This window comes from Neodiprion virginianus, chromosome 7 (genome assembly GCF_021901495.1).
Source record: "Neodiprion virginianus isolate iyNeoVirg1 chromosome 7, iyNeoVirg1.1, whole genome shotgun sequence".
Taxonomy (NCBI): domain Eukaryota; kingdom Metazoa; phylum Arthropoda; class Insecta; order Hymenoptera; family Diprionidae; genus Neodiprion; species Neodiprion virginianus.
The window spans coordinates 7,158,582-7,184,589 of record NC_060883.1 but is presented as its reverse complement, the minus strand read 5'-3'; the positions used below and the strand labels follow the sequence as shown (position 1 = coordinate 7,184,589).

Here is a 26,008-nt window from a genome sequence, read left to right as displayed (position 1 = left end):
TCTATTTTTAACAAGCAAAGTCTATTCAGAGTTTGGAAAGTGAACTCCTTCAAAGTCGTTCTCAACTATCGAAACAATGATTTTAGTTTCAATATCCCGTTACATTAACGTTACTAACTTCAATCTGGTGAATTTAGTAACCTTTAAATTTCTTTCACGTATATTCAAGAATAAGCACGAACGATCAGAGAAATAAACCAAAGACGCCCGGTTACAAATTTCGCTCAAAATTCAGAAGTCTCGTATAATATTGACTGGCTGGATTATTAAGGTTCGCATTGGATTGAATGGATGAAAATATGTATTACGAATGAATAGAAGCAACGAACCAGCGTAATTTTTAAAACAGGATATCGGTATTCCGATTTTTATCATGCTGTGCAGTGGTGAGATGATAATAATGTTATTATATATTGACAATAATAGTTTTTGTAGTTTGTTGAAGCTATTCGACTCTGCAGGCGTAGTTGAAACGGGATATTTGATAGCGAAACTGTTTCAGGTGGGAAAAGATAATAATTAACGAGCAGGGTAATTAAACCGGACTAGCCTGCGGCATAAAAAGTGCGTTCGCTGTACAACCGGGGTAAATCATAACTGTGGAAAATTAACGGGGTGAAAGAAAGCTCTAAGCTCACTGCAAACGATCGTCAATCAACGTTACGAGGGTTTGTAATGCCAGTCTACTTGAAGATTATACAGAGATAGACAAAAAGATTGCGGCTGAAATTTATTGAGTCGCACTTAATTCGACATGGTTTGTTTGAGTTATCATTTCTATTTCTCGAGTGAATTGCACTGATTTTCTTTATTTTTCTGTACGTACGAGATGTTCGCGATGATGTCAAAATTTTACAAATTTAAGATGAATGAAACACGGATTCAAGAGAAGGATTAGAAAATTCTTAACCAATCAAGTGTAAATTTTCGCCCAAGAATTGCATGATTTTATGAAGGAATTGCGCGAATTACAAATTTATTTCAATTGACTGATGTAGAGAAACGAATTTAACCGTTTCGTGCAGAAATTTTTCCTTACATGCGATTCACTCGAAATTTTGCACTAATGGACTTTTGGAGTCGCTGATTACGAATCTGAACTTGAAATTCGAAAAATCGGAATGCTGGATCAAATATGACGAACAAACTAAAACAACGAGAAGAAAAATTTCATGACACGTATGAAGTTTGTGTCAAAATTGGCATTCGGATTTTAATGGCAGATTAGCAGAAAACGCTTTTTTCATAGAAAAGTACGAACTTCGACTTATTGTTCAAATGTGCTAATTTATAATACATAATTAAAAATAAATTTCGTATTCTTTTTAGACTTGGAAATATTTCAGGAACCATGTGAAACCAAAAAATTCTGCAGTTGTTACCAAAAAAGTAGTTCGATAAGTAAAAAGCTCCAAAAAAAAGGTGGAACCCTAATCGTTTCAGTGTGAATTGAAGGGTTCAAAGAGAAAACAATTCAAAATACGCGAAACCGAAACAACAGCTCGAAGTTGTATTTCGTAAATCTGTAGTAAAATAAAAAAAAAAAAAAAAAAAAACGGAAAAACGCCGTTGAATTCGCAGAAAGGAAAGTGTAAAAAATCGTTCTCATTAGAACTCCGTCTGACTAATTATATCGTTGAAAATTAATGAAAACCTCCGAAAAATATACGGGTAAAAGTTGGGGGTAAAAAAAAAAAAATCGTCCACGAAGGAAAATGTGAGACTGATATAATTTGAATAACAATTTCCCTCGGGGCAATATTCGCTCAGAATCAATGTCAAAAATGGTAATCGTAATAAAATTTCAAGCCGCACGGTTATATCGAGAACTTTACGTTGGCTCTTCAAGCTTGCGCTCAACCCCCACCCCAATTTGATAAATTACCGTCTTTCGAAAACGGAGCAGAAATGACAAAACGAGGGGCGAAGTTGAAATTTCGAATTTGAAGGTTAAAGTAAAGAAATCAAGCTCTGACGAAACATGAAAGTTTCGAAAGGTCAGAAACCAGACGCTCAAAATTCCGAAAAAGTAAAATTTCGAAAGTGCAAAAATGAGAAAATTCAAAAAAACCGAAACATCGAAATTCTGAATAATCGTAGATTTTCAGTTCTGTGAATTTCTGGCTTGGTAAAATTTCACCACCTTGACATTTCTGTTTTGGATTTTCGATATTTTTACGATCGGAGTCCCGGTCATTCTGATTGTCAGTTTTTTATTTGATTATCTACAGCCACTCGTAAATTTTAATTTCTGGAATTTCACTCGGTCGAAAGTTTATTTTTCAGAATTTTTCCTCCGTCAGAACTTCACTTTTCGGAATTTAACTTTGCTGGATCGTAACTTGAATTTTCGGAACTTTGATTCGTCTGGTTTCCGATCCTTCGATACTTAGTTGTTTCCCCAAAGTTCGACTTCTTTACTTCAAGTTTCACCACCAAATAATTCGGAATTGGCCGCTTTCGGAACTTTTCAATTTTGGAACTTCAACCCCGCCTCCAAAATGAAAATAAATACACGCGTGTGATTCGGTAACTAGAAAGCGCCGAGCGATTTGCTCCGCGGTATGTAAAAAGCAATTTGATCGTTTGATTGATGCCCTGCGGAATTTTACGTACGCGGATGTAATATTAAACTGCACACCTGGGGAGCTTTTTCCATCTCTCGTTTACTGAAAATTCTGAATTGTCGCAACCAAACACAGTTCGGCTAATTTGACACCGCGTCGAATAACGATGGGAAAATACATTTCGCATATGACGGAAGAAAATCGCTTCCGCGGTAAAGCGAGTCTTTCGATTTTTGGTCAATCAACTTTCCTAATATTTATTAGAGACTTTCAAAAATCTAGTTTCGGAGAACAAACAGGGTGTACAGAAAAGAATTCGCTTCTGTCGCTTTGTTCTTACATTTTTCAAAATTAACAAAGAATTAGGAAAATTTTTCACGAATTATCTGCACATTTCGATCGACGGAAGTGATTTTTTTTTTTTTTTTCTCCCAAATATCACGAATACTGATTTATCCAACCTCGAGAACATTATTTCGAAACTTGACTTTGCGTAAGAAAATTTTCTTGTGAGAAAAACTAAAAATAAATGGCAAATGTTTACTTGACGCAAAGAATAACATTTCTATCAACATTTGTCTTGGGTTTTTTCGTTTTCGGGATCTTTCTAGTTTTCTGAAATATCGTAACGGATTTACGTAAATTGAAAACAAAAAAAAAAAAAAGTAAAAGTCTGTCATTAAACAGTTTTAAAAGCATACAAGAAATGGAATTTATTCTTTCCACGACAGCCAAAATAAAAACAAAGAATTAAAATCTTGTTAATAGCTTGTGCGATATAAACTCGAAAGATTCTATAACACGGACTCCTCAAATTCTGCCGCGATATCAAGTTTTAGAAATAATACCAAAAAATTTACAAGGATTTGTTTAGCTAAGGAACCGAAAAAAATTTTGTCTACGAGGTCAGAAAAATCACAGTTATTAAAATTTAAACGATTTTGAGGCAATTTTGAATCCAGATCTACAGATAACAAGACTATTTTATTGCTTCTAATTTTTGTTTCACGTTATATCTTTTCCGTATATTCGCGAAAGGAATTTCGTTTGGCGAATGTTACATTCTAAAAAATTTGTCACCTCACGGATGTTTAGAAAATGTGACGGACACAATTTTCAAAATTTCTTTCAGTGTAATTGATTGAAGGGGCAGTCAAACCGTTTATCCGAAATAAATGTTAATCGGAAGATTCTGTATCCCAAAATTTCGATAAATTGGTTACTCGATTCATGAAAATAAAACTAAAAATTATCACAAATTTTCAACTCTCCAAAATGATAAAACGTTATTTCTACGCCAATTAAAACCGCGATATTATCCGCGTCTTTTCCCACTTGACCTCCATTCTGAAATTGGACGGTAAAAGTCATCGGCAGAATATTTCCCGTAGAAATAGATTGGCGTATTCAAGTGCGGATCGAGAAGCGTTGATTGGAAAGCCATAGACGACGGTTTTCGCAGTTGTGACGAGGAGAATGATTGTTTGATTGAAAAATATGAGACGGAGGGAATTGGGACGAATTGCCGGCTTCGCGGAGCCCGCGATCGCATAAAATTTGAATATTGTTATCGGCGAAGTTTAATGATCGTATATATAATAAGGAGACGCGGTGGAAGAAGCCGGCTTATTGGAAACGGACGTTAAGGGGGATGGTCTTCGAGTCGTTGATATTGATACGCGAAGCTTCGCGAATAACCGACGATCGAAATATACCGCTTTCATCTTTCTAAACCTAACCTTGGATTCAGGAATATCACACGGAAAAAAAAATTCAGCTCGTGGAACTAAATATTAGATAGTTACTTGTAAACAGTTCGTCGAACTAAACGTTCTGTTATTGGAAGAGCACTGCATGGTTCGTATAACTGACTGTTAGTCAGCCGTCATAGCTGTACGTTGTTCAGCTCTCTCAGCTAAACAGCTTCGTTCGAAGAGCTAGACCAGAATTTTTCGGCTCCGCTCACAGCGCTTATTATTAAATAGTACAATTATATTGCTATTAGTATTATTTTTCATCATTATTATCATTATTTATTCAGTGTCATTTACATATTTGAATGGACTATTTAAACAATTATCTATCAACTGTATTTAAATCATACTCATGAAATTTGAAGGTTATGAAATATGTCAACGCACCAGAGCACAGCGCAACTTACAGCTCTTAGAGCAAAACCATTCAGCTGTGAGAGCTGAACAACTTGCAGCTATCAGAGCTGACTAATATATAGTTGCTGTAACTACAAGATAGACCGTAGAGTGCGTATAGTTACTGGAGCTGTAGAATACAGCTCGCCGAACAGAATTTTTTTTTCCGTGCATCCAATATCCCTTAGCTATGTATTCCAGGGTGGCGACAGACGGCTCTGAGAAAAATTTCATTCGTTAGAGTAACTAGGAAAAATTCAGTAAAACAGGTATCGTTAAAAAACGAACTGTTTGAATATTGTTGGAATTAGGAAAAACGAGGTACGTCTAACCATTTTGCGCCGTTGTCGATCCTTTTTCGGTTATTGCAACGCAAAATCAGTTTTTGAGGTTTACTCTACTTTTTTAGTCAAACAAGGCTTTGACGTCAATTTATTCTTGCACGAGCGTTAAATTTTCGCAACGGTTGCAAGAAAATCTAGCAACAGCGATCGTAATGAGAAAGAATAGTAACGGATCCTAGACTTTTCGGTAAAGGCTATATTTCAAGAACTATATTTTTCGATTGTGGTAAAAAATGGAAATAGTTAAGGACCGAGCGGTAACCGGAACTAAAAATTTCTATCCGTGCGGAAAAATCTGGAAAACTTGGGGAAAAGTCGAGGGGTTTTATTTAACGAAAATTATCGCCACCCTGTGTACTCATTCCACTTGAAATAACGTTTTTCAAAACTTTCGCACTGTAATTTCGAAACCGTTTCTACGGTTTCAATGAAACTTTGTATACACGAGGAATTCCATACGAACCCAACCAACGACCGAGCCTCGCCATTTTTGATTGTGTTCAAAAATTTTTCTGCAGTTGACCCAACTCTAAAACAGTAGTCTGAATTTTTTTCAGATTTTTTACTCAACCGCCTCACTATTTATGAATATTGAGAGTGATTTCGAAAAAAACCTTTTTTCAAAATTCTCAAAAAATTCTCAAAAAATTCTCAAAAACTGTGTTTTCTTTTCCAAACATCTCAAGATCGGGCTCGTGACGGGCTGATTCTTTTATCATTTTTCTTTTTTTTTTTTTTTTTCTTAAAGAATTTTATTGATCTACTCAAACATTGTTTGAACGCTCTGAAGAATTCCGATAAATTCTCGAAACGTTTATCTTTTACCGAGAACATTTCTAACGTTTGATTGACAAAGATACGGCCTGAAATGTGTCACCGTTACCTCCTTATCGTTTAAAAAAAAAAAAAAAAAAAAAAAAAAACAAAGGAAGGAAAAAAAAAGGATCCAAACCGAAGTTTTTTATCACGGCAAGCGCATTCCTCGAAATCTCACGCGCGTCGAAGATCGAACGAGTAAATAAATTGAAATAAAAAAAAAAAGAAAAAGAAAAAGGAAAAAAGAAAAAAAGTAATCCATGTTACACAGTGTGTAAAAGAAAAGTATATTGGCGCGGAATTCCCCCGCTTTTATTTACTCTTTTCACTTTCACTCAACGATACCGAGGCAAAAGGGATCCAACGTCGGATTGAAGGGTCCCCGGATACGTGAGATGGTCCGTTGAACGCGGATCAAGGTTTGCATGCCTTGACGGTGCAAAGAGAAAGAGGAAAAGTGGATCACCTTCTCTGCACGTGACCATCCACCACCAAGGCCTAATCTCTCACCTGTCGTATCGATACCTTCGCCATTAGGGCGATTTATTCCTACTCGAGCAACGATACGTCTGGCTTGTGAGAGGAAGAAAGAGAGAGAGAGGGTGACGGAGAGGGAGAGGGAGAGGGAGAGGGGATAGATAGATAGATATATGTTCATTTAGCTTCCTCTGCTATTTGTTGTACATTTATAATATTATCTTGCACACAAGTGCATACATATATATACATTAGACTGGGCCAACAAAATTGACTATTTTTTTTTTTTTGAAAAATATATTGAGAATATCATTCAGTATGGCAAAAAAAAAAATTTCATGAAATTTTAAGCCCTTAATATTAACTTTAAGAGGTCCATCATCGCAATTTTTGATTTTTACTAATAATTTGATGTTTTACGTCAGAACTGTCGAAATATTGAAGTGAAAAATTTTTATGTTCACTTATCCCTTTATAAAATTAAATTCCCCACAAAAAAGGTCTGATTATAGATTTTTGTCAGACAAGCCGTTTCCGAGTAATTAAGCTTAATAAATTGATATAATTTCTCGATTTGACTTTTTTAATTTGGAATCTCGTGACTAACGAATCAATGAATGTATAAAAAAGATCATGACAGATTCTTAAAGGAAATTTAATGTTCTACAAAAAAGATCTCTTAATATTTTTGCCTCAATTTAATTTTTCAAAAGTTATTCTCAATTAAAATTGAAGAAAAACTTGAAATTTCAATATTGTTTCGAAAAAATTTAACGGTTTATTATTATTATTATTATTATTATTATTATTATTATTATTGATCGAAGTTGGCACCTCGAAAAAAAAGCGCGTGGGTGGCCCCGGTGATTTCGGCTCTTGATGTTATCTGAAATCAAAAATTCTCGACAATTCTTGATCTACAGACATATGTCATTCTCGTCGGAACTACTGAGGTTAAATTTTGTGGATAAATAACGAAATGGCGGACTTTGAAAAAAAACGTCCATTTATCTTAGCGAAGAAGGGGTTGTAAAATAGAAAGTTGGGGGTGAAAAAGTTTCTCGGTAGTTCCGACAAGAACGAGATATGTCTGTAGATCAAGAATTGTCGTGAATTTTTGATTTCAGACAACATCAAGAGCCAAAATCACCGGGGCCACCCACGCGCTTTTTTTTCGACGTGCCAACTTCGATCAATAATAATAATAATAATAATAATGATAATGATAATAATAACAATAAACCGTTAATTTTTTCAAAAAAATTTCTTTTCGTATCTTTAATATGTAAATAAAAACATCCTAAATATCCAAAACGATTAATTTTTATTTTCCTACGAAAAAAACGCCCTCCAAAAAAGAAATGAAAATCGGCTCAAGTTACCAGACTACTACCTTGAACTGTTCCAATTTCTCACAGTCTTTTACCTCTGTCGGTAGCGCATTGTACATCCTTACTCCTTCGTAGTACGTACATACTTTTTTGGGCATTTTTTCGTCCTCCTAAATGGTAATGCTTTACTCCCAACTCGACTTGTCCCTCTTCCACTTCTCGTTCCGACTATCCGCAGTCGATTTTTTTATTTCTTTTGGAGGTAGGTTATTCACCGCCTTAAATATAAATATATATATACATACATTTACATTTGAAATTCGTCGCGAAGAGACACATTTTTGACTTGTGTGTGAAGCTTGTTGGTATGTGCACACATATGCTGTATGTGGCTATTAATGTTTTTTATTTATTTAATTGATTATTAATTATACATACAATATACAATTTTAATAATTAATATTAATTATACATACATTGTAATATAGTCTCTGTCTTATTGACGTGAAGTGTAACACATTGGGAATTTCCTCGACGAATGAGGGAGACAGGGAAAGATGAGGAGGAGAATGTAACAAAACAGAGATATTTATTGGTTTCCTGGGACCTACGTCCCTTGTGTAAACAATAGTTAGTATAATATAATGCTTTATACGTATATATTAAAGGGTCAGTTTCGTATTATCAGGGCGTAAAAACGCCGGTCAATTAAGATACGAAATCGAAATAGTACTGTTGTTACTAACTTTTGCGTCGGTGTAATTTTTGAGACTCTTTGGATTCGTTTTATACTCAATTGAATCGTGATAGTGTGACATAAATTGCAGAATTTTTTTTAAAGTAGCAGTTTGAAAATTAGATGATCGAAAAAATCCTTGCTTTGCAAGTTCTTTTTTTTTTTTTTTTTTTTTTTTTTGTTACAAATATTACAACGGATAGGATAGGAGGATTTCATAGATTTATAGAAGCTTACGTTGTTTCTGCAAAATCATGAGTAACAATACAACGAAATTAACAAATTGAAATTTTTCCATTTTTTACCGATCTGATGATTATTTAAAAAATTTACCCGTCACTTAAAGTTTCCATTGAAAATCACCGATTCCTGTTCCGGCTCTTTTTATACTCACTCAGAACGATCGATCGAATTTTAACGACGTTCCAGAGTCCATGATCGCCAACGTTATGGAGTACAGACTTAAAAAAATCATCGTTCTCAATTTGAGAATGATTTTGTAGCATTTGTTACAAATTCTTTGTTCTACTGAAACCGTAATTTACAATCTGATACTGTATTTTCAATTTTTGAACGATTCTGCATTTCCGAATTGGCGATTCTCATATTGAAAATTCCAGCATTCATCCAACGCGAAAAACTGTTCCGATAATTCGGTCAGTTCGGATAAATCCCTAACTCTCAGCTCTCCGCAGATAAGATTGAAGTTACGGTTTACGAGTTCAAGATGTTAATCGGATTACATGCAAGGAATATAAAGACGGCAGGTATAACGAATCGGATCGCGTGTATATTCGAAGAATAAAGATTGTAGCGAGTAAGGAATACCGAATATCGGGAGGATAAACCGATCTCGCGGTGTATCAGAAGCGAAGGATCGAAACGGGAGTCGAGGAAAATACGCAAAGCTCGGCGAAATTGGCGTACGAGAGTGAAAAGGGGAGGGAAATTAAATTGGCGTACAGCAAAAGGTCGAAGGTTAAAAAATGTATACGCACGCGCATAAATACGGAGTGTCGGTGCCAACTCGAGCAAATTTTAACCGCAGCATTTTCAATTTGATCTAAGCTTTTCAGGTGCTAAATGATATTCGTGTCTTTGAAACCATACGTTTTTGTTTTTTTATTTTTCACACTACCACGCAAAGGTTGCGGTTGGGTTGTGAACGCATAAAAAATTTTACGACTCCGCCTATGTTTATTCTTTGAAAATCTCGAATTTACGCGATTCGATGTTCCAAAAACGTTCCTGAATATTTTTTACCCCGTAAGAAGCTTGTTAAAATTATAAGAAAGATGGATTTACCTTATTCACTATTTTTATAGCGAATAATACGCGATATTTTCCGGAATTTCAAAAAGTTTATCGTGGACTCAAAAATATCGTAGAGTATTTTTTACATTCTCTGAACGATTGGACATCGATTGTTGAAAATGAAAATTTTTCTTCAATGTTACTACGATAAGACGAAGGAAAAAAATGATTCCAACATAAAACCGATCTTGAAATAATTGAAATTAAATCTTCAAATTTCCGACCATTTCTTGATAGTTCTCCAAAAAAGGTTGAACCGCGAAAGTGTTTAAATATTCACAACCCAATAACTGTAGATTAGAAATTCGTTTGAAAAGAAACTTGCGCCACTGGATGAAACTTCAAAAATTTCAACAAAATTGAAAATGGTGGCGTAAAATCTTGGTCGGGTGACAAATCTCGATCCATCTTCCTCCGATCTCGATATTTCTTCAACTTCCTATTCGAAGTGTCTCCGCCTCTTTCCTCAGAGGAAGAAGATAAGCAGCTTCCGCAAATAAACCCAGCAACGAAAAAAGAAAGTAAGACGAAGGAAGGAACGAAGAGAACATGAGTGGGAAAATGGAAGAGAAGAAAAGAAAAATCATTCGGAAACATAATACTTGTGACGTTTGCTTCGCCGTAGTTCCGAAAGCTGCGCAGCGATGCTTTGGCACAAGAAAGATCTCGGGGCGATTTAGGGTTGAAATACGGGTTCGTATATCCCGGGTGTGTATTTTAATATAAGGGTAATGCAGGGCCGTTCGAGCCCTTCGAATGGGGCGGGTATCTCCCGGCTTTCCTTTGCCTTCCTCATCCCGCAGGACTCGACAAATTTATAACGAAACACAGTATCCAAATCCGCGTAAATCCTCGCCGAATTTAATAAAATTGTTAACGGCTATCGGACACCTTCTCCGTCGGCCAATATAACCCGAAAGGATTCGAACAATTTCTAACCTCCCTCCCTCCCTCCCTCTCCCTCTCTCTCTCTCTCTCTCTCTCTCTCAATTTCAATTCCACGCTCGAATAAGGTCGTCCGACATCCAATGCGAGGGACGATTCTTATTTCGCGGATCTGACTCGAAGCGGTGGATAAGGCTATTGGCAATTAGCGAAATCCGCTTCTGACTCGGCCCTTAATGTTTCATCAGTCGATTTTTTTCGTTACAGTGAGTCTAGTTCTGGATATTTATAACCTTGTAAATATAATCGAATCAATTTTGGTAAATGCGTATATTTTTTTGTGATACCCGTATCAGACATTTAAAATTATTGAGTATTTGAAAAATATAATCAATAATAACGTGTATTTAGCAATTCGTTTTTGGAAATTGAACATTTTGTACACTCACAATTATCAATTATTAAAAAGGTATAACCAATAGTCGCGTGCATTTATATAGTAATCCAGTTTTTGAAAATCAAACAGTCTGTAGTGAGCAGTTAGGGAGGAAGATCATTTTTTTCTCCGTCTTTTGATTAGGTTTTTGCATTGTGTGGGGCATGGTTGAAAAATCGTTTATTTTTTTTTTTCAGTTTAAAATTTCCGTTCATTCGAATCGCTAATTTCGCGTACTGATTTCATACGAAAGATAATGACCGTTTTGTATTCGCTTTTCTCAAAATTGTAGGAAGAAACTTTACTTATTCTTTTCTTTCCAAGTACCCAGAAAATAATTACGATATTTAAAAAATTGTCAGTACGTTCGGTGTCAAGAAGTGATCAAAATAATGCCGAATTATTAACACTGATACATTTTATAACAGCAATTGCATTTGAAAATTGTTATGTTATTGTTTTCGTTCGATATTGGGTGAGTTGATCAGTCATGTGTATGTAAAGTAATTCTACGTTATTACTTCGCTGATTTGACATTTCGCCTATTTGCGCCAGTTAGATAAGTAAATAAATAACAACACTCGAAACATATCGACATAGCTGTCACGTCGTCCTAAACGACGAGTGTGGTCGGTTCATTAATAGACACTGAAGTGTGAATATACATTAAAAAACTGTAAGGTAGAAACGATTGGGATATAATAACTTTTAATTTCATTTCTTATATTCTTACAGGTAAGAACATTTATCTGGTTTAAGTTAGTTTATAAAGTTGTGACAATTGTGAATAAAAAACTTGTATTCTTACAGAAACACAATTTAGCTGTTTAAACCAATCGTGACTAAGATAGAGATTCTCGATACATATATTTATCAAAAAAGCGTCGGTAAGTTAATTTCAATTGATTTTCATCATTTTCGTTTTCTTTTTTCGTTTGAAACTCGTCGTTTTTAAATATGCAAACGGAGGTTATCAAGTTGCGAAGAAATGAATTCTCCTCCAGAGTGCAATAATTTTCTGATCCCTGAGAACGAAAAACGACATGTATCAGAAAATGAGGAAAAAAAAATATCGCGGGATAAGTAGAGTTGAGCTGAGGTGGAATACCCGGTACATGTATATTCTTATCTCGTGGGCCAAAATCTCTCAATCACTCGGGAAGGGTCGGAGGGGGAATTGATCACGCTACATTAATCTGATTGTGAAATCGCATATAATGGCTTTGAGAAAAAATTTCCTGCAGGGGATATATTGTATGTAAGGCGTTCCGATAGTCGATTTTAATTTCTTTTTTCACACTCCAGTACGCGGATTTTCATTTTATTGGGAAGAAAAGAACGACGCAGCAGATCGAAATTAAGATACACGAATCTCAAGGTTTTTTATGCGAATCATGCGTTGAGTTTGAGACTTGAACGAATAAAGTTCGTTCGAACATAATTACGTTCAAAACAAGTTCCAGGATTCTGTTTGTGAATAACATGTGGGACCTTCCGTGCAAAATTAACCAATTTTCACCCTAGCCAGATTTTTCGATTTTTCAAAAACTTTTTTAAGTATCTTGAAAGAATTTCTGAAACCTGCGATTCGTGTACAGAATTTTTGTCTCTGATTGCGAAATATGAAAATTCACTAAATGTCGTTTTGAGGAGGGCCCCCACTCGGGTCGAAACGTCAACATGTGTCGTTATCATTGATCTTCGTATCCAAAAATCATTTTGTTCGTCGACGGTGAGGTCAAGAATTATTTTTACATTACGAACGACGTCGACACAGGCAGCAATATACCGGAATGATTGAGAACTTGGTTATCTTTTCAGCAGTCGGCGATTCCACAAAATTGATCACAGCAATGTTTCGAATGTTCAGATTAGCCTTCGCACTGTCATCCGCCTCACTCACAGACAATAGCACTTGACTCTAGACTGTCGATATCAACACATTGCGTGTGAGTGTTATTGGGTGGGTAACGAGCGTAAACATAATTCAAAATTTCATAATGTTCATACGTGAAGTAAAATAAACCAGTAAAGAAAAATACTCAGCATAGTTGAAGAAAGTGTTAAAAAAAAACAGGTCATTCATTTATTTATAGTTACCGACGAGCCATTAGATAATTTTTATAATAGAATAGAAGATTAATTCCCCTATACACGGTGCAAGCCAGCAAATTTGACCTGATAGTTTAAATCGAACGAGGATAAAAAATAAAATATGTATATAATAATCATCGAATTCAATTCAAAATTGTCGTAAAAGTGAATGATGAATAACGAAAGTTAGGATATCGGATAGCCGTTAGTGAAATTTACATGAAAACGTCAAGCGGTTGGGAGAAGTTGTGCAGATATCGAAGGGAGCTCGAATGTGAATACTTGAGTGTGTACGTGTTATTTTATTTAATCGCGTTATTTTATATATTTGCAATTTCAAGCCTCGTCGTGTATCGGTTTTCGGTTTATTACCTGATCAGGATTCATTTCTGTCACACTTCGCAGAGATTTCTTCACGCAATTTCAAAATCAAACCGACTCTTGTCGGCAAACTGATCCGCTCCGACCTTTTATCCTCGATGTTATCCACGCGTGGTTAAATAAAAACTTTGTTGCCGTCAACTTGAGATTATCTTACGACCATGAAAGGACAAGCGGGTTTTGAATGTCACAGCGAATAAATAGAAATAGCAGAGGGTGAGTATTGTTCGATAGACAATGTCGACCGCGTGTTTACCGTAGTTCCGAATTTTCAAGTGAAACAGAGAAAAAGCCATTTTTCGTGAAACCGAAAAATAACCGCACTGGATCTTTTGCTCTTTGCTCCGTACGTAGCGGGAAGTAAGACGAACTTACTTTCTGCAGAGCGGAAATCAAGCGTGTCAGTTATCGACACCTTTAGACCCAATTATTGACACTTTTACTTTCCATAATTATAAATCTAAAGCACAAATTGTGAATTTCTCGATTACTAAAGTCAATTGCTCGACCCTTAGACGCTACAAATTTATGATCATGTCATTTTAGAACTAAGGATCAAACAGCTGCAATTGAAAAAGGTGAATAATTAAGACAGGATTAATAAATGGTAGACTCGCCGTAGTTAATTATTCGTTGTGACTACCGAATGTCTTCACACCGTTGCCGATCAAGCTAATAAGGCTTCGGTACTGATTTGGGAAATAACGAATCGAAATTTGAGATATTTTTAAGTCATTAATGTGAACGACGTGAGAATTTGATAACGGAAGTAGCCGCCAGTGACGAACAGTACACAAGATTAATCTCGTACAGCATGTATTATGTTACGGAGTTTTATGGTCATGAATTTCGAAATTAACGTTCAACGGGAAAAGATCTCTCAGATTAATCACACATTACGGTTTCCAGTATTGTTTCTGTCACTGGAAAAAAGTGTCTTGAGATCATGCCCATACATTAGTGAACAATATCAGTTTTTGACTTTTCTAACAATGTCGGACCATCGAGAAAAATCTGAAAAAATCATGGAAAATCACATGAAACCAGATGTTCACACTGTGAAAAAAAGGTCGTAACGACTCTTCAAAATCCACCGGAAATCAGCTATCCGAATGTTGAAAGAATCTTATAAGATGGAGTTTGACATCAAAAAATCTTAAAAAAATCTTTCGTATGCACACAAATTTCTACCGGATCTATGATTTGAAAAAAATATTTTTGCAAGTGGAAATAGCGAAATTCTCGTGGTAAAACTGAAAATCACGTTTCATTTTGCAATAATTTCGAACAAAATGGAGTTGGAAGGTTAAAATGTGGTATGAGTCGGACATTCACCAAAAGAAAACAGTTTAGCGAAAAATAAAAAAATATGGCATTCTCTGCTCTATAAAATGTAGGTGGAAATTACGTAGCAGTCAAAATTGATTTTTCGGAAATTTTCACGATGCGAGGTCGACTAGACATCAATCGATGATAATTATCATCAGCGAGTTTGAAAAATTATAAAAATCGTCAAGCTTCGTTTCTTGGAAAAATAAAATCTCAGACACGTTAACCATCGATTTTCAACAAAAATTTTATCAAAGAAATGTGCGCGACCAATCGCAAAATGATTGAAAGAAGAACCGAGATTCTCGATAGTGTTTGAAAATTTCCAAATTAAACAACGAACAACTCATTTCGAGACGTACGGGAAATAAAAGTCTCAAAAAAATGCTACTGCCTCTAATTTTTCCACCCCTGCATTACGAACATAAAAATCTGAAAATAATCGATCGTGGTGCAATCAATAGTACATTATGTCACAAGGGAATAAAGTCGAAGAAATATCGCCCGAGACGTAATAATATGCTACTTTTGTCAACATCACGGTCGAGTCGGGAATAAAATGAGTATAATTGTTCGGAGTTCTTTTAATATTTTCTGGTTCCAGCTCTCCTTTCGGAAACACTGCGCACCCGTTATCTGCTCGGATGTACGGCTTCCTCTTCGGCGACATCCGTTCCCCTGACCCTTCGTTGCCCTCCCGGCACGACAATAAGCGTCACCCTTGCGCACTACACGGACAATCCGACAGCATCCCTCGGCATTCTGCAAGTTCCTCAATGTCCGCTGCCGGTTATCACACCTGACCAAGTATTCGGCCTAAATTGTACCAGCAACGTGCAGGTAGGTCCTGTATCTATTATTTTCTCTTCTCATTTCGGTCCTTTTCTAAGGATCTACTGGCTATACATTCTCCACCAAACGCGAGTCTCGTCGACGGTATTGAATACTTTCTGACGAGGTGAAAATCGGAAGACATCAACCGCAATAAAGACGATAAGAAAATCAAAATTGAATCACAAAAATGCCCGGATGGTGTCAATTAATTGTACGAACAAAACGTTGTTCAACAAGTTTTTGGAGAATTTTTTCCAGAACTCCAGGTCGAGTCAAATGAATTCGTTGATTTTTCCGAATACACGTGAATTTTCGAAAAATTTTCTCGTTGTTTTGAAATTTCCGTTTTCGAAAATTTTGAATTTTGAAAAATTATCAAATTTTTCTCAGTCGGACAAAAATCTGGTACGAAATAATAAAAAGGATTTATGTACAAGGTACGGAAAATATCAGTCGAACATAATTATATACAACTCACAAGTGTAATAATAATAAAAAAAAACAACAGTAATTGAAGTATTGTCATAACAGATTTGAATTTCCTTGTGCACCGTCAGTTTATGTAAAAAAAAAGAAAAAAAAACATAACTACCCTCGGACGGAAAATTTGTCTCGCTTTTTTATGAGAATTTATATTTCATTATTTTTTCATTTAAAGAAATTTATTTTACCGACGGGCATGAAATGGAATTATAACAGGCTGTTTCAAATTCGTGACAATTGTACATAAAAGCGTAGCTGATTCGTATACAGCGAAAAAATCGAGTTCACAATAATTAAGGCAGATGTCCATGTGATCAAGCTGTAGCGACATCTTGTACCGCAATTTTTACGGATGCTTCATATCGAGGTTATGTAGTACATTCCTACCCTTACCGACAGAGCAAAATCACCTTTTTTCTTCCAATATTAAATAAACGAACGAACGAAGGAAAAGGGTTTGAATTTTGACAATGCATCGCTCTTTTCCAGCGGAAGTCAGGAAATTAATTCGTATCCCGGAAAGGGGTTAGTTTGCTCGGTCGGTAAGGGTGAGAGTACTACATGACCTTAAGCGTAGCGCGTAAAGCTGCGAGAAGAATGGGCAGGGATTTAATTTTCTGAAAGCAAGAGAACATTTAAGTAATGAGAAGACACTCGGTCTCTCAGTCTCGTTGACGTCAAAATTTAAGCTTACGATCACCGTCTCGAGGGGAATCTAAAAACTTCGAATGAATATTGATCGCTGCGAACAAGTGACAGTTTGAAGCTCGCATTTTCCCTCTCTAGGCAATCGAAAAAATCCAAACAATGAAAAGGATATGAATGACAGAGGGAAATTGGGAGGATAAAAAAAAAAACCACCCCAATCATAAAAACGAAACGTACAGAATCCGTTCAGCCGATACGCTTTATATAAAGCTCGGAGAAAGGTGAAACGCAAGCTTTGCGAATGCTTTCTTATTTTTTATCATTACGACACATGTTTTTGCCGTACTTGTTGCGTAATCAGCAAACTAATCAATTTTTTCGACTATGAAACTGTTGGATAATTTATTCGCTCTGTGTGTGTGTGTGTGTGTCTGTGTGCGTGAAAATAATTTATATTTATGTAAAGAAAACGTATATTTATAATTAAAAAATTTGCATCGAATTCTAATGAAATCCTAAATGATTTTTTTTTTATTCTCGTTTTATTTCAAACGATTTGCGACCAAACAAACTGTGTTTTTATTTCTGTGCATATTGTCACGGTGTTGATAAATTTTACCGTTAATGCGGAAGATTTTTTCTATAACATACCGTAAGATTGTAGAATTTCAACAGATCGGTAGAAATCACGTTGAGATTAAAGAGTGCGAGTTTAATGTTCGGCATGAAAATACACAGCTGCATTATTTAATGTGAAAGTAGAAATTTCCGGCTCTTAGCTATCAAAAACAGAAGTAAATAAAAGAGGGTGTTACTGGAATTTTTACTCGTGCAAATTTAACGCTAGAATTCTCGACGCAACCCGTTGCAGGAATGAGTGGATGTAATTAATTCCGTTCGGAGGCGTTGAATGAAATTAAACGAAATTGGATGAGATAAGGATGGGCTCATGATGGGAATAGAAAACGAGAACTCGCGTACCAAGAAAATATTCATCCGGGCACCAGGAATTGATAATGAAATGAGAAAATGGACCGACGATACTTAATTCCGTTTAAATTACTCCCGCGGTGTTATTATGTACATATATAATACATATTAGGGTGAATCAGGAAAATTTTTTTTTTTCTTTTTTTCTTTCAAACAGGTTCAAAAGTTTCATTTAGGTATACAGAGACACCAGTTAATATTTAAGATCTTAATATCAATATTAAGGGATGGCTCATCGCACTTTTCGATTTTCCATAAGAATAACGTAGGAAAAATGTTGTTTGATTCTTCTAGTTTTTATAACTATCTAACGAAACGTCGTACAAAAACCTTAAAGACATATTTTTCTAGGAAATTGAATGCTCTATAAAAAAGGTCTGTTGTCAAAATTTCGTAAAACTAACTGTGTCAAAGTTACAGCCTGTCAAACGTTGAGTTACCTATAATTTGACCGTTTTTGAATATTATAGCGTAGCTACCGGTCTCATAAAAAAAGTGTGCATGAGTTTTTTTGTGAAGCGTACATTTTACTTCAAATAGATGATAACTGATAATTAATTTTTCCAACAATAAAAAAATTGTACACTTGAAAAAAATTTTTAGCAGAAATCTGCTCTGAAATTGTTTTTGTCCTTTTATTATTTTGAAAAATGATTCGTCAGTTATCATCTGTTTAAAATCGAGTGTATGCTTTACAAAAAAAACTCATGCACACTTTTTTTATAAGACCGGTAGCTACGCTATAATATTCAAGAAAAGGTCAAATTATAAGTAATTCAACTTTTGACAGGCTGTAACTTTGGCACAGTTAGTTTTACGAAATTTTGACAAGAGACCTTTTTTGTAGAGCATTCAATTTCCTAGAAAAATATGGCTTTGGATTTTTCGTACGACGCTTCGTTAGCTAGTTATAAAAACTAGCAGAATCAAACAACACTTATCCTATGTTATTCTTATGGAAAATCGAAAAGTGCGATGAGCCATCCCTTAATATTAATATTAAAATCTTAAATTTTAACTGGTGTCTTTGTATACCTAAATGAAACTTTTGAATCTGTTCGGAAGGAAAAAAAAAATTTTTTTTTTCTGAATCACCCTAATATATATACACAAGTCGAAATTTCTTATCGTACTAAAAGTTTGATAGCGGTGTCAAAAATAAAGATAATCAAACGTTCCGAGCAGAGTTTTTTCAGAAGTTTTTCAAATCTTTAATTTTGGTCGGTCGATAAAATCGTTTCGAAAAATTGTAGAAAATTCAAATTAAGTCGAAAAAAAAACCAGAGTACCTTTCAAAGTGAGAACAATCATAGAAAAAATCGCGCATCAAATCTGAGAGGTCAAGGGTAAAACCCAGGTTGAATTGGCACGGAATGCCCTATATATAATAAAATTAAAAATAAAACTGCAATTCACTTTTGTTGGTGTAATTCCAATGTTGAAACTGCATTTGAAATTATTACTCACGATGAAAATAATAGTATTGGATCAGCTTTCTTCCCCTAGATTTTCGAATCTAACTATTTTCCAATCGACGGGGTAAAATATTCTATCCGGATTTGACAGAACAAATCCTCTGGTCCGCTTTTATTTCCATTTTATAAGCTGTTGAACGCGTGGGTTTTATTTTAATAACCCGAGGATGAAATATAAATCCTTCGCACTGAGCCCTGCTTCACGTTTCGTCAGGACTCACATTTCGAGCCGTGATATCAAATTACAAATCCCAGTGAAGAAGTTGAAAGCCGTGGAAAACATCCTCCGTCATGCGTCAGTTTTAGAGCCACTTGTGTAAAAAATTTTTTATTCAATCCTCGGTGTAAACAAAGCCATTAAAAAGAACTCTCGTAAATCGAGTTAAGAATGAATCGGAACTTATTGTTGAAAAAATCTCCAGCAATATTACAAGATATCATCGAACGATACAAATTCAACTCGTATGAAATTTTTTTTTGGCAAGTAATTCCTCGTCAATATTCAACACACTTCGGACCTTTGTCCCAGTTTTGTTTTATTTTTTTAATTTTTTTTTTTTTTCCTCCACCGAATTCTTCTTCCTTCGAGTTTGGCGAGGAAAGTTTGATCGGAGAAAAGTTTTCGTTAAAATTCAATAAAATTCCTTGAAATTCAACCAATCCTTATCCAATTTAAAATCCCTTATTTAGTAGTTTTCTTTATTCAACGTAATCGTATAGATTTTTTTCGTTTGGAAAATTATTACTCTCCTGGGATAAAAAAAAATTACTCGAACGAAGAAGCGTCAAATCAAATCTTTTAAATTACTTTTATACAATGAAAGTTTGTTGTTATCTTTTGCGTTCTTTCGTTTCCTTTAAGTTTGAATAATATAATTCGTTTTTCGTGTATAAAAAAAAAAAAAAAAAAAAAAAAAAAAAAAACGAAAGGGAAGCGCCTTCCTGTTGACCGATATAAGAGCGGCAATGAAACGGTGCCAAACGGTTAGATCCGAATTATATCGAGTCTCTGGGTGAATTGGGCGTGTTTTTTTCCACGCGAAAAAGAGCCACTCGTTTAACTGTATCGTCGGCAGAGCGAGATTAGGGTGATTGAGATTTCTGAGAGAAGATTAGCCAGACTTCGCGACGCTGTCATTGCAGCAGACAGAAGCGTTGACATTTCCGCGAGTTTGATGATCGCCATCAAATAAGCCCGAGGAAAGTTTCACGGATTAAATGATGCTTGCGGTGATTAATCCAAATTTGCTACGGAGGATTTCCCCCTTTATTGAATACAATTTTATACCTTGGTGGAAATGAAATTTCTCCGCGCAATTCTGCAGAACGTTTCTCTACGCAGAAATCTCTGGATTAAAACTCGTTGTCGTTACCTGGATAAAAGAAAATACAGATACGTAGAAAATAATGAAATCAAATCGTGAATTTCCCCCTTTTACCTGCGACAATTTCAACATTGAGAAAAATTTCATTTCTTACAGTATACTGGAAAAATTAAGTAAAACAGGTATCGTTAAAAAAAACTGTTCGAATACTGTTGGAATTACAAGTAACGAGGTACGCGTAAACATTTTGCACTATTGGCGATCCTTTTTGGTAATTGCAACGCAAAATCAGTTTCTGAGGTTTACTCTACTTTTTTTAGCTAGAAAACTAATTTTCATTTTCTACTTGAAAAAATGAAAATAATTAAGGACTGTGAGCGATAATCGGAAATAAAAATTTCTCTCAGTTAAGTTATCCTTAGCCAATTTTAAAATATCTTTATAAAATTAATCTAACCTGAATTTCCGACGGTTCTGCAAAAAAAAAAAAAATTTTTATTCAGCCGCACCGGATTTTTTTGGTAAATATTTCGTTTTCGAGTCTCCTGAATCGAAAAATTACTTCCATTTCCCTTCATCGCACACAGTATTTTTGAAAAATACAAGTTGTTTGCATTAAAATGTGTAACAATAATGAAAAAACGAACATTTCATTATAACAAACCAAACAATATTTCTCATGAAATTAAATAAACTATCTCTCCGTGAAATTTACTCAACATTCGGTGTTCATTCTTTTTAACTATGAAACCTTTTCTTCTTCTTTTTAATACTTTTCCATTTTCTGTTTCCCAGTTTGTATTTATTCCCGAGTCTCACTCTAATAAACATTAAATTGAAACGAGAAATCACCGTTGCAGACGATTTTTATAATCAATAAAACTACAGATACGAGTTCAAGAAAAAAACATCACCTGATGGAATTTTTTTGAGTATTTTTCCCGGTTTCAGTGAGTAAAAATGCATTAAAAAAACAGTATGAAAAAATCTCTAGAGTTTTTCGGTTGAAGATCTGTTAAATCTGTAGTAAAAAAAAAAAAAAAAAACGGACTTGAGTCGTTTCCTTGGGTTTTTATGATGTTATTTCCATCCAATGTCTATGATAGCATATTGGCACGAAGGCATGAAGTTCGATTTCGAAAGGGCTATGACGATACATTGACCATGAAATGGAATCACCGCTATATTGACACAGTTTCAGTAGGCGAGTTTATAAACAACAACTTTCAACGTACAATGAAGGATGAATTTTTCGTAAAAATATTCAAAGAAACGGTCCATTTAAATACCAACTTGTAAATAAATTTTGAAATATCATCCAAAGTGAAACTTACTTGAAACTGTAAAAAAAAAAAAAAAAAAATATACGATCATTGGGCTACTGATTTTTATTATTTTGATAAGATAAAATTCAAATTCAAATTCGAAAAAAAATGTTTACTTTCACGGAAAGCAGCGTTCAACATTTAGTAAGTGAAAAAAATTAAAAAAGCTCGAACTGTAACACGCGACAGAGCTTTAAATTTTTATCGCATTATTTTACTGTATAACTTCAACAATTTCTGACTCAATTTTGTCTCAACTTTGTCGACCATGAATGCGAAAAACAAAATTTGCTTACGCACTGTTAAAATTAATTGTGAATTTACCGCACATTTACTGTACAAAAGAATTGGTAATTTACGAAATGAGGTTGTAAATTTACAAATTCAATACAGTGACGTAAATTATCACGTATTTTTTTTAAATTTATAACGAAAATCTTTGATTCCACTAAGATTTATAGGAAAAACACGAAAAAGTATTTTGAATTTATTCAATTGTTTAGTAAATTTATCGTACTTGTGAACTGAATAAACAGTAAATTTACTGATTAATTCACTGTTCTGTATCCGAATAAAACTTTTAATACAGTGTAGAAAGCTTTCATACAGAAATTTTTAACAGTGCAGCTTTTACCATCGATTGTTTCTGAAGTAATGTATTTTTTTATTTTATTTTTTTTTTAATTTTTTACTTCTCTTCCCTCGCCGATGTCATTTTATCCTCTACAAACCGGCGAAACTTTGACGAAATTTCATGCACAAAGCGAGGAATGCGAGGAGCTTTGATAAACGGAGTATGGCCATGTTAAATTTCATAACTTTTCTCCCGATCGATAGCGCAAGCTTTTACAAGTACATACCGAGTTATTTACGTTCCGGAAGCGATACGCAACGAGTTTATCCTCAAGTTTTCACCCCGATGTAAAACAGGAAATAATATTCTCAAATCAATATAAAAACGGTTTTCGAAATCTCGAGGAGCAGAATTATATCATTTGGCAGCAGTTTCTGTTTTCACCTGTTCGCGAAAAATTCGAAATTTGAAATGGCTGATTCTAAAAAGAAATGGCGAAAAATTGAAAAAAATTGCAAGACGATCAACGCGTAAGCTTTGATTGAAAAGGAAATCAAATATCCCTGAGTATTTGCAGAATTTTTGACATAAAATACCGTTGATTTTATTTTGTTATTACTTTTCGTACGTACGACGTCTCGCGACATATTTCGCTGCTCGAGAATCCTCCCCTCGAGTGTACGAGAACAGCTCATTAATATGAAGTTGAACATACATTGAGAGCGTATAACGAGACTTTGAAATGTAAAATATTCTTGGGGAAATTTCATAGCTATGTAGGTCAAACGTTTCAAGTATATTTTCACGGTTACTTGAACGTTTATTACGAACGAATTGAATTTTCCTAAAATTTAAATTATTCCAATTCCATTACCCACGATTAATTCGTGTAATTTCAGTTTGACATTCCTGAGACGTTTCGTTAATTTTCATTCGGTTCACAATTACGTAAATAACCATGCGACAATTGTATTAAACACGTTATATTACATGTATTTGTATATATATTAATGCGCAACCGCGGTCTGGTATTTAGTATTTAAATTGTTCATTTCGCGCGGCTTCAGGCCTGTGTAAATTTTCGCCTATTCGCACATTCTACGCGATATGTTCATTTCAACAGGGCGGGGTTGAAATTTGGAGTTTGAAAATTACGGAAAGGACCAAAATCCGAATTCTTTTTTTTTTTTTTTTTGTTGGTGGAACTTGAAATAAAGATATCCAAAAAAAAAAAAAAAAACAACAGCAAACATCAAAGTTTCGCAGATAAACAAAATTTTTTTAGGAACAAGCGATTTTCATAATGTTTCATCAATCGTGCAAGGTATTATATTTTCTGAATTTCAGTTATAACGTTGAAAAAAAAGAGTTGTGCAAATATTTCCCAGCGTTATAATTATCGTCTCACGTAGTTGAAAGAGAAAATACTTTGTGACACTAATTAACTCCAATCAATAACTAGCTGTTTGACCAGAATCGCAAATATACATATATTGCAGTTGACGATTTCCCATCGAGTATAGAAAATTAAATACCGAATGTTTCATTTTACATAATTGACGGTATTCGAGTTTTTATATTTGGCAGATCACAATTTTACAAAATTATACATCTTCTAATATCACCTTGAAAGTAACGACACTTTTTCCCCCTTTAGAATTAGTATCTAGGAATATATTGAATACAATTCATTTGAAGGAAATGGAAAATACTTGTTTTCGACGAGATTATCATCAGTAATGTTTACGCTGTTATCGTTTAACCAAAAAAGTTAAATTGTTATATGAAAGAAAAAACATAAATACACAAATAAGTAAATTACGAAACAGGAGTTTAAGGATAGAAATCGATTGAAGTTGATTGGTTACATGAATTTTATCAAAACAACATGTAATGACCATGAATAATGCGTTTTCGCAAATTTACACGAAAGTTTTCCAATCGTTACAGCAACTCTCCGTGATATTTTCAATGCCACCTATATTTACTGCGTTAAATTTACACAAAATGTAACGAAAGATAAACTTGTGTGCTTTATGATAGATAATGGAAAAAAGTGGTAGTTCTTATGAAATATATGTTTTAAAAGATTTATGGAAAACCGATTAGTTCGTAGAATTTGTACAAATGCTTACTCTCTGAGCGTTGGAAGAAGCTACACTGAGAGAAAAATTTAGTTCCGGTTACCGCCCGATCCTTAACTATTTTCATTTTTTACCACAATTTAAAAATACACTTCCAGGTAGAAAATGAAAACTAGTTTTCTAGATTTTACCAGAAAGTCTAGCATCCGTTACTATTCTTGATCATTACGATCACTGTTACTATATTTTCTTGCAACTGTTGCCGAAATTTAATGCTCGTGCAAGAATAAATTGACGTTAAAGCCTTGTTTAACTAAAAGAGTAGAGTAAACCTCAGAAACTGATTTTGCGTTGCAATAACCAAAAAAGGATCGACAATATCGCGAAATGGTTACGCGTACCCCGTTTTTCGTAATTCCAACAATATTCACAGAGTTTTTTTTAACGATACCTGTTTCACTGAATTTTTCTAGTTACTGTAACAAACGAAATTTTTCTCAGTGTAGTTGCAATTCGAGGTTGGCTAGAATGAGAACCATTTGAATGAATAAGAATATAGCAGGCACGAAAATAATTCAAACGACTCTGTAGTTTGTTTTTCTATGTACGAAAGTACTTTCTTATAGATTTATTGTTATAATTTTCTGTATTTCGAGTTTCTATATTTTAAAAATTCTGTTAAACAGATTATCAGCTTGTTGAAAATTCGACACAGCGACTTTTGGACATTTTTACTCCCTGCGGTCTGAAATCTAGTCCACTCCGCAATTCTCATATCCATTATTATCTCCTTCCTCCGAAAAAAAAACCGAGAGTGTCAATTCGTCCCGAAACCCGAAGGGATCAATTTCAGTATCGCCAAAGGGTGGGAGAGAACTGCATTATCGACGGTCGGTAAAGTCATCCGTCCGGAGGATAAGATCACGATCTGCTGTAACGGTATGAAGAAGAGCGAAATATCGGAGCGAGAAAGAGGGAGGAATGGGGCAAAGGGCGAGAAATGGGGACGAAAAGGAGGGTAAAAGTGTCCGGGAAAATGGGCAGAGCAGTTTCGACGAAACCGGATGTGACCCCGTCAAGTACGGTCCATCCGTCGCGGGTCGGCGTTTTCTCCGCGGCAATTCCGCGTCAAGTGTTTGCCTCTGCGATTCCTCGTCGTACAAATCCACCCTGCATAGTTTTTTCGCCACTGGCGATGAAATACAAACACACACGTACGTAACCGAGGGAGAAGCCTAACAACGAGAAGTTAAAATTCGGACCACGTGACGCCGTCTCCTCCTCATGTCGATTTACGATCGCTCTGCGGTCCGGGGTTCAATTTCGATATCGAAGCTGTAACAAACGAATCATCTTCGAACCTACAGCCGCATGCTTTTAATTCTTCTCCTCCGTAAACATTGTACATCC

At 34.9% G+C, this 26,008-nt stretch overlaps 1 protein-coding gene across 1 annotated transcript in view; it reads left to right on the top strand.

Annotated features, from left to right (window-relative positions):
* The window catches only part of LOC124308852 (protein eva-1 homolog C-like), a 77,037-nt gene that overhangs the window by 5,434 nt on the left and 45,595 nt on the right, over window positions 1-26,008 (top strand). The window contains exon 4 of the mRNA XM_046772002.1: window positions 15,465-15,700. Coding sequence (XP_046627958.1) covers window positions 15,465-15,700 — 236 coding nt within the window. The remainder of the gene's footprint in view (window positions 1-15,464; window positions 15,701-26,008) is intronic.